Source organism: Phyllobates terribilis, unplaced genomic scaffold (assembly GCF_046119375.1).
Source record: "Phyllobates terribilis strain yellow unplaced genomic scaffold, ASM4611937v1 Scaffold_3__8_contigs__length_932513732, whole genome shotgun sequence".
NCBI lineage: Eukaryota > Metazoa > Chordata > Amphibia > Anura > Dendrobatidae > Phyllobates > Phyllobates terribilis.
This window is the reverse complement of record NW_027362763.1, coordinates 925,091,086-925,110,047: the sequence shown is the minus strand read 5'-3', so window position 1 is coordinate 925,110,047 and position 18,962 is coordinate 925,091,086. Positions and strand designations below refer to the sequence as shown.

The 18,962-nt window shown below is 43.9% G+C and overlaps 1 protein-coding gene across 1 annotated transcript in view; it reads left to right on the top strand.

Annotated features, from left to right (window-relative positions):
• GALNT2 (polypeptide N-acetylgalactosaminyltransferase 2) overlaps window positions 1-18,962 on the top strand; it is a 184,807-nt gene that overhangs the window by 99,924 nt on the left and 65,921 nt on the right. The window contains exon 9 of the mRNA XM_073672816.1: window positions 13,411-13,498. Coding sequence (XP_073528917.1) covers window positions 13,411-13,498 — 88 coding nt within the window. The remainder of the gene's footprint in view (window positions 1-13,410; window positions 13,499-18,962) is intronic.

Sequence of the window (18,962 nt, the reverse complement as noted above, 5' to 3'; positions counted from 1 at the left end):
AAGTCACCCATGATGATGGTGGGAATGTCAGCAGAAAGAAAATGTAGAAGCCAGGTGGAGAACTGGTCAATAAAGGCAGTGACCGAGCCCGGGGGTCGGTATATGATGGCCACTCGGAGGGAGTCCAAATACGGACAGAGCACACGTCAAAATAAGGGAGGGTGGAGGTGAAATTTGGCTGAAGGTGCAGTTGTTAGAAAGGAGAAGACCCACTCCTCCACCATGTCTATTGCCAGGGAGGGAGGAGTGTGGGTGAAGTGAAGGCCAACTTAGCACAGCAGAGGAGGCTGTGTCAAGGGGTGTTGGACATGTTTCGGTGAGGCCCAGGAAGGATTGGTTGCAAAACATAGAGGTCGTGGAGCTTATTGAGATGGAATGGCTTTCCAAAGTGATGGGTTTTATGTTGGAGAGATTGCGGTAGTTTCTAGCAAGTGCAGAGTGATAGGAGTCATGGGGGGTTATCAGCTGTGGGGGTCAAGGATTGGGAGATCTATCACCAGCTGTGAGGAGAACCAAAACGAGAGCAAACAGTACGAGAAAATGAGGTCTGCTGGGTAGGTAAAATGGAAGTTGAGATAATTATTTGTTTGGAGAGTGCTGGAGTTTATGTGATGGCAAAGGCCCGTAAGGATTAGTGGAGCATAAACTGTAAGGGCATATGTAAGCATGGTGAAAGTATTTGTGTCAAAATGAAGAGATGGGGTCACTCCGTAAAACGTAGCTCTTACCTTCTGGTACATCTCTTGTCTATTTATAATTTGCACTTAATAGCTGCACGCAAAGACCAGAGTTGGCAAAGGTCTAAGCCTCCAAATTTATACACCTTTAACCCCTTCATGACCTTTGACGTATCCATACGTCCAGGTTGCCTGGTACTAACCGACCTTGGACTTATGGATACGTCATGGTGATTGCCCACTCACAGGAGCTGTGCGCTTTCGATCGCCACCAGGTGGCAGCTGACAACTGACACCCGGTACTCAGTGCTAGGAGCAGTGCCGCACCTCTCCCGGCACTTTAACCCCTAAATGCTACGATCCAAATCGATCGCAGCATTTAGCCAGCCAGCAGGCAGAGGGAGGAAGCCCCTTCTGCCCTTTGATCGGCGCCCCCGTCGTCATAGTCCCCCACGTCATCGCGGGGGCTCGATCGTTGCTATTGCGACCCGATGACGACATCCAGGTCACCAGAGCTAGCAAAGTTGCTTGATCATGCTCAGTGCATGATGTAGCAAGTTCGCTTGTCAGTGCAGCGCTGGCAGTTTGTACAGCATAGGAATACTCTTGCATCCCTATGCTATACAAGCGATCAACCTGTAATAAGTGAAAGTCCCAAAGTGGGACAAAGTTTAAAAAAAAAAAAAAAAAAAGGTGAAAAAAAATGTAGAAGTATTTAAAAAATATATCTAAAACATATATATATATATATATATATATATATATATCTCGTACCCATAAATATTTTTATGAATAAAATATATATAAAAAGTACACATATTTGGTATCTCTATGTCCCAATTGACCTGACCTATAAAACTGTCCCTCTAGTTAACCTCTCTAGTGAATATGGTAAAAAAATAAATAAATAAAATGATGCTTTATCATACCACCTATAAATTAATTTTTATTGCATAAAAGCACCAAAACATAAAAAAGATATAAATATGGTAGCGCTGTAATCGTACTGAACCAAAGAATAAAGCTGCCTCATCAATTTTACCACACACGGAACGTCTTTAAAAAAAAAACTATTTCTGAATTTCTGTTCTTTGTTCTTTGGAATAGAAAGTGATCAATAAATGTCATGTGCCCGAAAATGGTACTAATATAAAAACGTCAACTCGTCCCGCAAAAAAAAGCCCTCTCATGACTCTTCCGAAGTATGGAAAATTATAGCTCTCAAAATATGCTCTCAAATAGCTCTCAAAACTAGTTTTTGCAACAACAAAAAAGCATCTTTTAGTGTGTGACCGCTTCCAAACATAAAAACCCTTAAAAATCTGGTATCGCTGTTATTGCACTGACCCGAAGAATAAAGTCGTCTAATCACTTATACAGCATGAGGAACGGCGTAAAAAAATAAATAAAACAAATTCTTCACCTGCTGCTATTTTTTTTTTACTTCTGCCTCTCAAAGATCGCAGTAAGGCTCGGCGCATATTTATCCTGTGCTCTGTGCTGAGCGCTTACATCGGGGTTTCCGTGTAAATCTCTGAAATACATGATTCAGACAGAACCCCCGGGAAAAGATTCCCTATAATGAGGCAGATGGAGTTACTGTGGATGCTGTCTGACTTGTGATCCCATGGTGTCAGTCTTTTCAGGCGTGCATAAAAGCGCCGTTGGCCACACCGCTGAACAGAGGCCATATGGAGTTCAGAGTAACTCTGCTGCCTCATTATAGTGATTGGATCCAACGGGGGTTTCCTCATTTCATTCGGCGATTTAGATGGAAAGGCCAATGTAAGAGCTCAGCGTAGAGTGCCGTGTATATGTGATCCAAAATGTTATGTAAAATGTTCATAACAAAAGCTTCAACTCAATCCATAGAAAAAGACCCCACTCAGGTCCGTCATCTGTTCTCGGTAATATAGGGGTCTTCCATGTTATTGGTAGCATAAAGGCACTGGAAAAGCGAAATGGCTCCTCGCCTCCTAAAAGAAATTCTGCGCTCAAAAATCCAAATGCCCCCTTCCTTCTGAGCCCTAATGTGTCTAAACCACATTTAGTGTCCACATGTTTGGCATCTCTGTAGTGATGAGAGCCCGCCTAATCTATGGGTGCGTGTCTCCAGAAGCATGTGCTGGGCACAACGTACTGAGCAATACAGCGTACTGGTCACTGCAACGTACTAGTCACTGCAACAGCATGTGTAATGTGTCACACATTACACCACTTCTCCCAAAGAAGTGGATGGAGCGAGGTCACCCATTACACTACTGCTCCCATAGAAGTGGACGGAGCGGTGTCACACATTACACCACGGCTCCCTTAGAAATATGTGACCCTGCTCCATCCACTTCTATATAAGCAGTGGTTAAGCAGTGCGCATTGTCACACATTAAACCACTGTTTATATAGAAGTGGATGGAGCAGTGGTGTAATGTGTGACCATGCTCCGTCCACTTCTATAGCTGCTATAGGAGCAGTGGTGTAATGTATGACCCCGATTTGTCTACTTTTATGGGAGCAGTAATATAGTGGACAGAGCAGGGTCATGCATTACACCACTGCTCCTATAGAAGTGGACGGAGCAGGGTCACACATTATACCACTGCTCCCACAGAAATATGTAACTCTGCTCTGTCCACTTCTATGGGAGAAATTGTGTAATAGAATAAAAACGTCCTGTAGATATATAATTTCATAACCCCTACATATAATAAAGTTGCACCCTTTAGTGCCTTTCATGTGGCACTAAAGTGTGTTTACCCTAATAAGTGAAAAAAAACACGTATGGTTCCCCACTATTTTTGGTAGCCAGGCAAGGTAAAGCAGACAGCTGCCGGCTTATATTATCAGGCTGGGAAGGTCCCTGGTTTTTGGGCCCTTTCCAGCATAAAAATACCAGCCCACAGCCACCCCAGAATTGGCACATCACATTAGATGCGTCAATTCTGGCGCTTTGTCTCTTCCCGATTGCTTTTGTGCTGTGGCAATCGGGGTAATGGTAGTTGGGGTTGATGACAGCTGTGAATTGTCAAAAATCACATCTGGCATCAAGCCCTGTGGTTAGTAATGGAGAGGGGTCTATCAGACACCCCCATTACTAACCTACTAACGGGGAAAAAAATACACAGACAGAAAAATACATTGTATTTGAATAAATACTCCCAGACACTTTCCCTGGTTCACCAATTTATTTTTGAAAAAAAACAAACAAAAAAACCCCATGCAGGTCCACCATAGTCCATGGTGTTCCCACGGCGATTCCCGAATCCGATGTCCAAAGGCTATGGAGCATTGTTCAGAGGATGATGCTTCATAGGCTGTAGCAGCAGCCATTCCGGATGCCACTGCGCTCCATGAGCCAAGGCGGGTCTGATGAGCAGTGACGTAACTACAACGCTCATCAGAGTCGCCGAACCCTCAGTCTAATGGCCCGTGGAGTGCCCCACCCTCAGTCTAATGGCCCCGTGCAGTGCCCCACCCTCAATCTAATGGCCCCGTGCAGTGCCCCACCCTCAATCTAATGGCCCCGTGGAGTGCCCCACCCTCAGTCTAATGGCCCCGTGGAGTGCCCCACAGTCTAATGGCCCCACGACGTGCCCCATGGAGTGCCCCACAGCCTAATGGCCCCATGGAGTGCCCCACAGTCTAAAGGCCCCAATCCTGGTATATGCTGCCCTGCATCCTGGTATATATGGCCCCCATATATTCACTGCAAAAAACAAAGAAGCAATAACGCCTCTACTTACATTCCACATGCTCCCACAAAGAGCTGTGTCTTCTGTGAGCGGTGATCACAGCTGACAGGCTGAGATCACCATTCCCAGCCCCAGATACTCACCCCGGACCTCCACTCCTGGCGCCTTGTCTTCCCGGCAGCTCCTGTCATGGCACGCACTGACTGAGCAGTGCGTACGATGACAGGGGAATGTGCAGCTCGCAGCTTAAAATGCAAGCTCCACAAACGATTTCCTCCGACTGCTGTGACCTAGACAGCCTCAGGGGGCATGCCCAGGTCGCAGCTAAGAGGCAGGAGGAACGGGCTCAATGTTACAGATGCGGTCAGACGGCGACCTTAGTCTCTTATGCCCAGGACTTCCATAAGTGAGGTGTGTAACTGTCTTGCTCGGACATTTACACACCCCCAAATGAAAATGGCAGCCCCCAGTGGCTAATGTAAAAATTAATCAATAAAAAACTAGTGGTACATTTAATTTTGTATTAAAAGTAATTGATTATATAATCAATAATTTATAATACAAAATTAAAAATCGTAGCAACTTCCCTTTAACTACTTTACCCCCAAAGGTGGTTTGTACGTTAATGACCAGGCCAATTTTTACAATTCTGACCACTGTCATTTTATGAGGTAATAACTCTGGAATGCTTCAACGGATCCCTCTGATTCTGAGATTGTTTTTTCGTGACATAGTACATCATGGTAGTAGTAAAATTTCTTCGATATGACTTGCGTTACTTTGTGAAAAAATCGGAAATTTGGTGAAAATTTTGAAAATTTTTGCAATTTTCAAGCTTTGAATTTTCATGCTCTTAAATCAGAGAGAGATGTCACATAAATTATTAATAAATAACATTTCCCACATGTCTACTTTAAGTCAGCACAATTTTGGAACAAAAACTTTTTTTCTCTAATAACCCCCCACGACAGCACACAGGAGGATGTAACCCCACCCTAATAGGGACAGGAAATACGAAGAGGTTTAAATAGCCCTTCCCACATCCTCCCTCCAGTGTTATTTCCTGTCCCTATCAGGGATGAAGAGATCATCCCCAGTGTGCTGGGCTGGCTACAGGCACTGGGGGAAAGCTACTAGCTGTGCAGCAGAGGATCGAGCGGTCTTTACCTCTCCTCCTCAGGCCGCTGCTCCTCTCTCCTCCGGATTCGGGACCCCTTCCTGCAGTCCGCGCTCTCGGGTAAGGTCTGCAGGATCTCTCTGAGCTCTCCGGTCCATCTCCTCCCCCTCTGGATGCGCGGGCGATGCCGTCTCCCGGATGTGGAGCGCACGCCACGGCGCCGGAAGTAACGTCGGATGCTGGGCAGTGGATGATGACGTCACTTCCGGCAGTTGCGTTCCACTGCGAACCGCATCAAAAAACTATGGGGGAAGAAGAGCGGAATACCGCCGTTGATAAGAAATCTTCACCTGGACACCGGGGGAGGAGCCATCTAAACAGAGGGAGGCGCTGGTCCTGTTGCCCATAAAAGGAGCCCTGGACAGGAAGACATCTACAGGTAGGACAAAACCATGTCTGTTGAAGCTTCTCGCTCTGTATCTGTAGAGCCCAGCGCCGATCCGGTCCCAGGAAGTATGGCATTGGTAGTCCATCTCCCAGATGCAGGAAATAGTGATTATAGCTCCCCTCCCCTTTTCCCCTCTCTTGTAGGGGGACAAGGAACCTGCATCTGGAGAAAAAGTTAAACCGTCACGCAGATGTCCCATCTGTACAAAAAACTATCGTCCTCCCATAGAAAGCCCCTATGCAAGGACTGTACGGAGAAGATTATCAGGCAGGAACAACCTTCCTTAATGGAGGAGATAAAGGGGATTGTACGCCAGGCGATCAAATTCTCCTTAGCCTCGGTCACTCTCCCTACGCCCTCACTTAGTCAGGGTTCTACATCTACTCCCTCAGCAGCCAAAAAAGAGGAAGATTGGCCCGCCAGAGGGAGGGGAGGAAGACTCTCAAGAGGAGATATATATCTCGGAAGATCTTCCAGAGAAAGGTGAACTAAGTCCAACTCCTGATAACTCCCAATGAGAGAGAGATTATTTTCCATCAGATAGTTTGGAGGAACTCCTCATGGCAGTAAGGAGAACTATGGAGGTCGAGGAAGAAAAAGTGCCCCAAACAGCACAGGATCAGATGTCTCGGGGGGCACGTTCCAGGAAAAAATTGGTGTTCCCTATACACCAGAGTATTAGGGACTTAGTCTTAGAGGAGTGGGAATCTCCAGAAAAGAGATTAAATACCCCTACAGAGTTAAGGGATAGATTTCCTGTAGACCATGAGACGGCAGAATGCTGGTCTGAAGTCCCAAGAGTGGATATCCAAATTGCACGAGTAGCAAAGAAAACCACACTGCCCTTTGAAGATTCCTCTCCATTAAAAGACCCCTTGGATTGCAAAATGGAGGGACTACTCAGGAAATCCTGGGAGACCTCGGCAACACTTTTAAGCACCAACGCAGTCTCTACTGGCATAGCTCGATCAATGGCTCGTTTGCTAGATCAACTGGAGGAACACCTAGTTTCCGGCACCCCCAGAGAAGACATCTTGGCATCCCTACCACTTCTACAGAAGGCTACGGGGTTTTTAGCCGACGCCTCTGCAGAATCCGTGAGAGTGGCGGCAAGAGCATCTGGGCTATCAAACTCTGTAACAAGGGCCCTATGGTTGAAATCCTGGAATGGCGACGTGGCATCAAAAATGAAGTTGTGTTCCATCCCCTTTAAGGGGAAATACATGTGCGGGCCAGCCCTAGATGATCTTCTAGAGAAGGCCTCAGACAAGAAGGCGGCCCTCCCGGAACATAGGAATGTGAGGAAGAGGCCTTTTTTTTTCCCTCCCAAGAACAGACCCCTCAATATAGGGGTAAAGGCAAAGCAGGACAATGGAGCTACCCAAAAGGTGGAGGAGGCAAAAATCCTTTTTCTCTCCCAAAACCAACGTCAGAACAGTCCTTGACGTCAGGACAGTCGGGGGCCGCATCTCGAATTTTCTCCCTCTGTGGAAAGAAATCTGCTCAGACCCATGGGTCCTGAGGGTTGTCGAGTTCAGAGTATAAATACATTTCTCCTCCTATCCTCCAGAGAGGATAAGGTTAACACCGCTCTCCTCTGAGTCGTCAGGCCACCCTGATATCCAGTCTTACAGACCTATTGTGCTCAGGGGTGATATCCCTGGTTCCTACAAGAGAGTTAGGCACAGGACATTATTCCAGGCTCTTCCTAATAAAAAAAAAACAAATGGCTCACACAGAGTTATCAATCTAAGGCCACTGAATCAGTATATCCACTACCAACGATTCAAGATGGAATCCATCAGGTCGACGGTCCCTCTGATAGGACAGGACCATGTCATGGCCACAATCGACCTCCAGGATGCATATTACAACATCCCCATACATCCACTTCACAGGAGGTTCCTAAGATTCGCAGTGGCTCAAGGGGTTCAAATAGTCTTCTATCAATTCAATGTTCTCCCATTTGGAATTTCATCAGCCCCGCAAATATTTACAAAAGTCATGGCTTATATCAGGGGTCAGAATATTTCAATAGTACCATACCTCGACGACCTGTTATTAATCGGGCCCTCAGTGCCAGTACTCCGAGAACGTCTACAGTTGACAACTCAGATCCTATCATCTCTGGGCTGGTTAGTGAACCAGGGAAAATCAGAGATGGTTCCCTCCATGACAAAAACATTTCTAGGAGTACTATTGGATTCCCACAGCCAGATGTCATTCCTGCCCAAACAAAAACAGGTCATGATAAAAGCAAAAATCAATGTCCTGAGGAGCAGAAGATCAGTATCATTAAGAAACGCCATGTCGGTCCTCGGGTCTATAACTTCCTGTATTCAGATGGTGGCCTGGGCTCAGGCGCACACTCGAACAATACAGACCCACATCCTTACAAATTGGGACGGATCTCCACGGTCTCTGAACAGGAGAATCCCTATACCACCATGAGTAAGGATTTCTCTATTCTGGTGGCTGAACGGAAAAAATCTGAACAGAGGAGTACCATGGATCCATAATCCGCTGGTAACCATAAAGGTGGATGCCAGCGAAAAGGGATGGGGAGCCATGGTCTCCCAAGAGCTATTCCAGGGTATATGGACCAAAGAGGTGAGCCAATGCTCATCGAATTTCAGAGAACTAAAGGCCGTAGAGGAAGTCCTCAGAGCAGCAGAGCCTCTGGTCCAGAAATCTCACATTCAGATATTTTCAGACAATATCACCACGGTAGCCCACCTTTGTCATCAAGGGGGCACAAGATACGAAAGCTTAAAAGCAATCTCGGCAAGAATATTCTCCTGGGCTGAAGAACATCTTCTATCCTTGTTGGCTCTTCATATCAAAGGTTCAGTCAATATCCAGGCCGTCTTCTTAAGCAGAACAAAGATTCATTCAGGAGAGTGGAGTCTAAACCCAAACGTCTTCCAGATGTTAGTCGAGAGATGGGGCTATCCAGAGGTAGATCTCTTCGCCGGACACCAGAACGCAAAAGTACCTCAATATTTCTCCCTGGATCCAAACGGCCCTTGCCTGGACGTGGACGCATTCACTTACAAATGGGAGTTTAAACTAGCATATGCCTTTCCCCCACTACCTATCCTTTCAAAAACCTTACAGAAGATAAGGACCGAAGGGACCAGAGTAATCCTAGTGGCCCCTCGCTGGCCAAAAAGCAGTTGGTTTGGAACGTTAACCAGTCTGAGTGTGGAGAGCCCTCTAATCCTTCCTCCCATCAAGGATCTCCTTCTCCAGGGACCGATTCACCATCCGGATCCCGAGAGACTACACCTAACTGCCTGGCTTCTGAATTCCTGATATTAAAGACAAGAGGCCTCTCAGAGAAAGTCATCAAAACTCTCCAGAAGAGCAGGAAACCTGTAACGAACACCATTTACCATAAGATCTGGAAAACCTTCTTAAGGTGGTGTGCACCCACTCGCCCTGACCCTCATAGGGCTGATGTGGCTCAGATTCTAGACTTTTTAAAAGAAGGCCTGGACAAAGGTCTCAGACCTAGTACTCTTAAGGTCCAGGTAGCGGCGTTAAGTTCTTCGATCAAAGACTAGCGAAACATCAGTGGGTGAGAAGATTTATGACAGAAGCCACCCGCATCCACCCTAGAGTAACAGACCTGGTTCCCCCCTGGGACCTTAACATTGTTCTGAAAGGGTTAACCCTTCCACCCTTTGAGCGCATATCAACCATAAGACTGGACAGGCTGACCTGCAAAACGGCATTCCTGGTGGCAATAACTACAGCCAGAAGAGTGTGTGAACTACAGGCCCTTTCGATCAATGAACCCTACCTGAGAATCCTGGAAGATCATCTAATTTTCCAACTTGACTCTTCATTTCTATCTAAGGTTGTCTCAAATTTCCACAGATCTCAGGAGATAATCCTTCCATCTTTTTGTGACAACCCAAAAGGCAAAAAAGAGATGGAATTCCACACTCTGGACGTTCGGAAAATAGTACTGCACTATCTTCAGGAAACAGAAGAAGGAAGGAAAGACAAGAACCTATTTGTCCATATACAAGGTCCATACAGAGGAAAAAAAGCAGCAAAATCCACAATAGCCAACTGGATTAAGAGGGTGATTACGGAGGTTTACCAGATCCAGGGTCTACCTCCTCCAGCAAAGCTCAAGGCCCATTCTACAAGGGCGATATCGGTCTCCTGGGCTGAAAAAAACAGCGCATCCATCGAACAGATTTGCAGAGCTGCCACATGGTCCTCAATTCATACTTTCTCCAAACACTTCAGACTAAACCTAATGTCTGTTGGAGATTTAGCCTTCGGAAGGAAGGTCCTTCAGGCTATTGTCCCTCCCTAGTATATCTTTGGTATACCTCCTTTGTATACCTCCTAGTATACCTTTGGTATATATTAGAGAAAATAGAATTAGACTTAACGGTAATTAGGTTTCTAATAACCCACCACGACAGCACACGTAATTCCCTGCCCCTCGCTTATTGTTTCTACGACAGCTTGATCAGTAGAAATAAAAATTAATTTGAAGCATCTATACTCTTGTGGTCCTTTGTAATAACACTGGAGGGAGGATGTGGGAGGGGCTATTTAAACCTCTTCGTATTTCCTGTCCCTATTAGGGTGGGGTTACATCCTCCAGTCTGCTGTCGTGGTGGTTTATTAGAAACCGATTTACCGGTAAGTCTAATTCTATTTTTTATTAGAGTTAAAAGTTGACCAGCGATTTTTCATTTTTCCAACAAAATTTACAAAACCATTTTTTTTTTTAGGGACCACATCACATTTGAAGTGACTTTGAGGGGCCTTTATGACAGAAAATACCCAAAAGTGACACCATTCCAAAAACTGAACCCCTCTAGGTGCTCAAATCCACATTCAAAAAGTTTTATTAACCTTTCAGGTGCTTCACAGGAATTTTTGGAATGTGGAAGCAAACAATGAACATTTAACTTTTTTTCACGAAAATTTTATTTTAGCCCCAAATTTTTTTTTTATTTTTGCAGGGGTAACAGGAAAAAATGGACCCGAAAATTTGTTGGGCAGTTCTCCTGAGCACGTCGATACCTCATATGTGGGGGTAAACCACTGTTTGGGCTCTCAGAAGGGAAGGAGCGCATTTTGGCTTTTTGAATGTAAAATTTGCTTGAATAATTAGTGGATGCCATGTCGCGTTTGGAGAGCCCCTGATGTGCCTAAACAGTGGAAACCGCCCACCACTGACCCCATTTTGAAAACTAGACCCCTCAAGGAACTTCTCTAGATGTATGGTGAGCACCCTGAACCCCCAGGTGCTTCACAGGAGTTTATAACGTAGAGCTGTGAAAATAAAAAAAATCAAACTTTTTCCACAAAAATGATCTTTTAGCTCCAAATTTTTCATTTTTTATAAGGGTAAGAGGAGAAATGGACCCCAAAAACTGTTGTGTAATTTCTCTCGAGTACGCCAGTACCCCATATGTGGGGAAAACACACTGTTTGGGTGCACGGCAGTGTTCAGAAGGGAAGGAGCACTATGTGACTTTTTGAACACAAAATTGGCTGTAATCGAGAGCGAAAGCCATGTCGCGTTTGGAGAGTCCCTGATGCGCCTAAACAGTGGAAACCCCCCACAAGTGACTCCATTTTGGAAAGTAAACCACTCACGGATTTTATAAAGGGGTATGACCCTGGCACAGCCCCCTAACCCTGGCCCAACCCCTAACCTTAGAGTGTATTTTTTACACTGTTCCTCGTGCGGTATAAGTGATTAGACTATTTTATTCTTCGGGTCGATGCGATTACAGCGATACCAGATTCATATCGGGTTTTTATGTTTGACAGCTTTCACACAATAAAACTTTTTTTTTTTTTTGCAAAGACTAGTTTTTGCATCGCCGTATTTTGAGAGCTATACTTTTTCCATATTTCTGCAGACAGAGTCATGTGATGGCTTGTTTTTTTGCGGGACAAGTTGACTTTTTTATTGGTACCATTTTCGGGCAAGTGACATTTTTTGATGGCTTTCTATTCCAATTTTTGAGAGGCAGAATGAACAAAAAACAACAATTCAGGAATTGCTTTTTTTTTTTTTTTTAATGCCATTCCGCGTGTGGTAAAATTGATATGGCAGTGTTATTTTTCGGGTCAGTACGTTTGCGACGGTACCACATTTATATTTTTTTTTATGTTTTGGCGCATTTACGCAATAAATACTATTTTCTAGAAAAATTTTTTTTTTTTTTTGCATCGCTTAATTCTGAGAGCTATAACTTTTTTTCATTTTTCGGCTAATGGAGCTGTATGGAGGCTTGTTTTTGCAGGACAAGATGACGTTTTCAGCGGTACCCTTTTTATTTACATTTGTATTTTTGATCGCTTTTTATTCTATTTTTTGTTTGGCTGTATGATCATAAAGCATCGTTTTTTTGCTTCTTTTTTTTTTTTTTTTTTTTAGGGGGGTTGGGGTGGGACTATTTTTACATTTTTTTTACATTTATCTGATGTTTTTACACTTTGTCCCACTATGGGACTTTCATTTTTTGCAGGCTGATCGCTTGCATAGCATAGAGATGCAGCAGCATCTCTATGTTATGCAGGCTGTCAGCCTGCAGACACTAGTAATTGTGATCAAAGTAACTTCCTGGTGACCCGGATGTTGTCATGACGACATCGGGTCAGCATGGCAACGATCGGGACCTCGCGCACACAGCGCGGGGTCCCGATTCAAGGTAAGAGGGTCTCTCTTACCTCTCCTTGCTCCCGGAATGCTGCAATCGACTTAGATCGCAGCATTTCGGGGGTAATGTTCCGGGAGCGGTGCGGGACCGCTCCTGGCACATATCACTGGGTGTCAGCTGTGAAAATCAGCCAACACCCGGCGGCGATGGCTCCGCACAGCTTCTGTGCGGGCGCGATGGCATTATGCATAATAATAGGTACCTGGTCCATAGGGCACAGGGACGTACTATTACTGACAGTATCAGTAAGGGGTTAAAGACTGTATTTTCACATGTAGGTTAAAACAATCATTATCACTTGTTCGGTATAATTTGTAACTCGTACACCTGATTGTAATTCTGCGAACTCTGTGACTTTGTGCAAGTGTACCTAGAAGAATTAAATTTGTTTTGATGCTGTTTTGGATGCAGAGTGGTCACACCAAATACTGGTTTGATTTACATCTCTTTTTGTTCATTCACTTTGCATTTTGGTAATTAATAAAAATAAACTATTAACGTTTCTATTTTTAAAAGCATTCTTACTCTATAATTTTTTCCACCCCTGCCTAAAATTTTTACACAGTATTGTGTGCATTCCATGTGGAGATTTATGAATTCAGAAGTTATGATCTGTAGGGTTCTTTGAAAAAAGAAGTTAACACAAAGTTTGCAGTTATTGCTAAGCTCATTTTACATTTTATTAAGATTTTAGCAAATGCATGATGTAATTGCAAAGCAAAAAGTAAAGTACTTCTTAATACAGTGTTTTTTTTTCTTTCTTCATTTCTAGGTTTTGATTGGAACTTAGTTTTTAAATGGGACTATATGACACCAGAGCAAAGGCGGGCACGTCAAGGAAACCCAGTAGCACCAATTAAGTTGGTATTTCTTTTGACCTAATCTCTTAACTGATACATTTGGAAGCAACATTTTAAAGAAAATTCTATTAATTTCTTTAAAGAGAACCTGTCATTGGGGTTATGCTTATTAAACGAAAGGTATGGCCATAATGGCGCTGTTACACTGATTTAATACAGACATTCAGTGAAGAGGTCCGCAGCCCAGTTGTTCTAAAATCATCATTAGAAGTTTTGGTCTTCGTGCATTTTGGCAGGAATGTGGGCAGGGTCTTCGGCTCAGCCCCGGCCCCTCTGCTACCTCTGGTATCTTTATCCTCTTCCTTGTTTAAATATTTTGCTTGCGTTGTCCTAGCCACGGGGGGGCGCTTGCGCAGATTGATCTGACTATATGAGTTTCAGTGAAATGGCACTGGTAGCGGCGCATGTACAAATTAACCTTTGGCGGTCTTCAGTAAAATGGTGGCAGCGCATGCGCAGATCGCAATTTTGTTTAGTCATTGAGCCGAGATCAGGCACTGGTGCCTTTTTCCTGAGGACTGCAGGAGATCAATCTGTCGTTGCGTCGCTCAGCGCGTCATTTTACTGAACCAATCGTAAGATTAATCTGCGCAAGCGCTGCCTGCGCCTAGGACGGTGCAGGCACAACATTTTATTAAGAATGCGGATAAAGACACCAGAGGCAGTAGAGGGGGCCGTAGCAGAGCCGGAGACCCTCCCCACATTCCCGCCCCAATGCACGAAGATCAAAACTAATGATTGCAAAACAACCGGGCTGCGAATTTCTTCACTGAATGTCTGTATTAAATAAGTATAACAGCTCCATTATGGCCATACCTTTAGGTTAGTATTCATAATCCTGAAGACAGGTTCTCTTTAAATTGATTTAAGGGGCCTATATATTAGATTCCTCATTTTAATAAATTTGTTAACCCTTTTGCCTGTTTCAAAGAATTAAAAGGAACCTGTTCACCATGTTTTCACAATATAAACTAAAGTCACCACTTATAACTGGTTTATTACTGCAATGCATCAACCTATATAAAGCCGCCTTTTATGGTTTGGTCCGGTGGGCATTGGTGGTCTGGAGTCTGCTCATCTTCTGTCAGCAGAATCATTATCCTCCTGTCTTGACTGAAGTGGATGACTCGTCCTACGTCATCCACAGGTCCCTGTGAGTTTTGCACATGCTCAGTTGAAGTTCTGGCACACTTTGCTTTGTCTTTTAAGTTCATGTATGTGGTTCACATCCTTGTGGTCACATGTCGACTAGTCTTATTCATCCTTTCTCAATTCTATTCAGAGAAGCTGGGTGAATCGGAAGGATGTGAATCTCGTACATGCAATCACATGGCTGCACACCCACACATGTGAATGGCTTACTCACCACAGTCATATATTTATAGAGGCTGTCTCATCTTGCAAACATTGTAAAATAGGTTGAAGAAAGACACAGATCCATCAAGTTCAACCTTTCTCCACCTGTTATATATTCTCTACCGCTCGATTATATATAACCCATAATGCCATTTGTTGTGAGAACAGCACCCAGCTCTTTTTTTTAAATACTGTTATATTGTCTGCCATTACCAGCTCTTGTGGTCGGGCATCCCACAGTCTGAATGCTCTAACTGTAAAGATCCCTTTCCTATTTAGCTGTTGGAATCTCCTTTTTTTCATATGTAATGAATGCCTCCTGCTCCTTTTGTAAGGTCCTTAGATGTAATAAGTCATGTGCCAGTCCTTGGAATTGACCACACATGTTTTTATACATGTAAATGAGATGTCCTCTAAAGTGTCTTCTTTTTTTCTAATCTAAACTAGCCAATTTTTCTAATCTCTCATTATAAGAAAGGCCTTCCATCCCATGTAATAATCTAGTTGCCCGCCTTGGAACTGACTCTAAGTTCCCCATATCCTTTTTAAATTCTGGAGCCCAAAACTGGATCCCATATTCTACGTGTGGCATTAAAAGTGATTTTGAGGGGTAATATATTTGGGTCATGGGATTTTATCTCTTTTTTTTACACCTTAAAATCTTGTTTGCTTTTGCGGCTGCTGCTTGACATTGAGTACTGCTGCTCAGCTTATTTGTAACAAGAATACCCAAGTACTTCTCCTGTTCTGAGTACACTCCCATTTAATGTACACTGTTCAAAAAAATAAAGGGAACATTAGAATATGACATCCTAGATATCTCTGAAGGAAATACTCCAGTTGCAAATCTTTATTTATTACATAGTGTAATTCGCTGAGAGCAAGCCTCAAGATAAGGAAATGATTGTGCGTGTGTCCTCCATGTTCCTGTATGACCTCCCTACAATGCCTGGGCATGCTCCTGATGAGATGGCGCATGTTCTCCTGAGGGATCTCCTCCCAGACATGGATTAAAGCATCAGTCAACTGGACAGTCTGTGGTGCAACCTGGCGTTGGTGAACGGAACAAGACCTGATGTTTTCGATTTTATTCAGGTCTTGGGAACGGGCTGGCCAGTCCAAAGCATCAATGCCTTCATCATGCAGGAACTGCTAACACACTTCAGCCACATGATGCCTAGCATTGTCATGCATCAGAAGGAACCCAGGACCCATTGCACCTGCATATGGTCTCACAATAAAGGCAGTCCGGGTGCCTCTGGCTAGCACAGGGAGGGCTGTGCGGCCCTCCAAAGGAATGCCTCCCCACACCATTACTAACCCACTGCCAAACCGGTCATGCTGGAGGATGTTGCAGGCAGCAGAACGTTCTCCACGACGTCTCAAGACTCTGTCACGTCTGTCACATGTGCTCAGTGTAAACGTACTCTCATCCATGAAGAGTATAGGGCGCCAACATCGAATCTACTAATCTTTATGTTCTCTAGCTAATGCCAATCGCCTGCAAGATGTTGGGCTGTAAGCGCAACACCCACTTGTGGATGTTGGGCTATCATACCACCCTCATAGAGTCTGTTTCTGACAGTTTGAGCAGACACATGGATGTTAGTGGCGTGCTGGAGGTCATTTTGCAGGGCTCTGGCACTGCTCCTCCTGTTCCTCCTTGCACAAACGAGGATGTAGCGGTCCTGCTGCTGGGTTGTTGCCCTCCCACGGTCTTCTCCACGTCTCCTGGTGTACTGGCCTGTCTCCTGGTATCTGCTCCATGCTCTGGACACTGTGCTGACAGACACAGCTACCCTTCTTGCCACAGCTCACATTAATGTGCCATCCTGGATGAGCTGCACTACCTGAGCAACTTCTGTGGGTAGTACTGTAGACACCGCCCCATGCTACGGTACCTCTAGGGGTCAGAGCAATGACAAAATGCAAAAGTAACCAAAGCAACAGCCAGAAAGGATGAGAACAGAGAAATGGTCTGTGGTCACCACTTACAGAACTAATCCTTTATAGGGGGTATCTTGGTAATTGCTGATCATTTCTACCAGTTGTCTGTTCCATTTGCAAAACAGCAGGAGAAATTGATTCACAATCAGTGTTGCTTCATATCTGGACAGGTAGATTTCACAGAAGTGTGATTAACTTGAAGTTACATTGTGTTGTTTGTGTTCCCTTTATATTTTTTTTGAGCAGTGTATATGCAGCAGTAGGATTACTCCATCCTAGGTGCATTGCTGTACACTTATCTACATTATACTCCATCCCCAAGTGTTTGCCCATTTTAGACATCTTATCCAGATCATTTTGTAATATTATGCTGTCAAGCTCACTTTGTTTTTTATTATCCAACATAGTTTTGTGTAATCAGCAAAGAATGCCACTTTGCTCTCAATTCCATCCGCAGTCATTAACCTCTTCTTGACAAAGCCATTTTCCATTTTTAGTTTTCGTTTATGCCTCCTCTTCCAAGAGCCATAACTTAATTATATTTTTCTGTCCTCATAACCATTTGAGGGCTTTTTTTTTTTGCAGGACAAATTGTACTTTTGGATGACACCATTCATTTTATCAAGTGATGCACGGAAAAGCGGGAAAAAATCCAAGTGCAATTCCACAATTTTTTTTTTTACCATGTTCACTATACAGTAAAAATGACCTGGCAGTATGATTCTCCAGATCTGTACAATTGCGCAGGTACCAAACATGTATAGTTATTGTGGGGGGGTTTTGTAAATTTTTTTTTTTTGTTATTTTTTAAGTGGTGAAAAAAAAACGGAAATTTGTAAAAAAACAAAACAAAAAAAAAACCCTGCTTTTGTCACCATTTTGCGAGATCCGTAACATTTTCAATTTTTGGGATATGGGGCTGTGCCAATGGCTTATTTCTGTGCACGCCAAGCTGACGTTTTTTCCAATCTCATTTTGGGGTAGATACGATATTTTGATCACCACTTATTGCATTTTATTGCAATGTTGCGGCGGCCCAAAATAAACCCCCGGTAATTGTTTAAATTTTATTTGTTATGCCGTTTACCGATCTGATTTATTTATTTTAACTTTTTATAGATCTGATTGCAGCAATAACAAATGTGTATTTATTTTTTGTTTTTTTTAATGGGGCAAAAGGGGGGTATTTGAACGTTTGTATTTTTTTCAATTGTTACTGTATTTATTGCACCCACCCCGTACCTTAAGGGACCTGAAGCTACAATAGCGATCACAGGCTTTACAAGGATAGGAGAGGGTTCCCTCTCCCACCCAATCGGCACCTCCGCAATGTGATCTTGGGCTGCCGATGGTAGTCATGGCAACCAGAGTCAAGAAATAAACTTCCAAGGTTTCCGTGTAAATCTCTGAAATACGTGACTCACGTGAAATCCCCAACAGAACATTCCCTATAATGAGGCAAATGGAGTCATTTTGAACTCTGTATGGCCTATGTCCGTCAGTGTCCATATTTTTATGCATTTTTTTTTTTACCATGTAAAAAAACGTGATCAATTACTGTTTTGTGCATTTCTGAAACGACCGACATCGCTGAACAGAGGCCAGATGGAGTTCAGAGTAAATCTGCTGCCTCATTATAGTGATTGGATCCCTGAATCATGTCACTCAGAGATTTAGATGGAAACCTCGAAATCAGTGCTCAGCGTAGAGCGCCGGATAAATGTGAACTGATCCACAATGTTCTGTAACTCAAAATGCCACCAATAAAAGCTCTACTCAACCCACAAAAACAAGCCCCCATTCAAGTCCCTCATCTGTTAACAGAAATATAGGGGGTGTGCCAATTACTGGTTGCACAAAGGCTTTGGAAAAGTGACATGGCTCCCTCCAGAAAAAAATCCTGTGATATGTGTTTCCAAATCCCTCTCACTTCAGAGCCCCATTGTGTGACTAAACAGCAGTTAGCATTCACATGTTTGGCATTTCTGTAGCGAGGAGAGCCCACCTAATTTATGGGTATGTTGTTCCAGAAGCACAAGCTGGGCACAATGTATGGGGCATTGGGGCACTACAATGGCATATTGCATTTTCACTATGAAGCTTCCACTGTGTGTTTGTTTCTGGAAATCACCATCAAAGTCAAAATTGTCACTCCACGCAT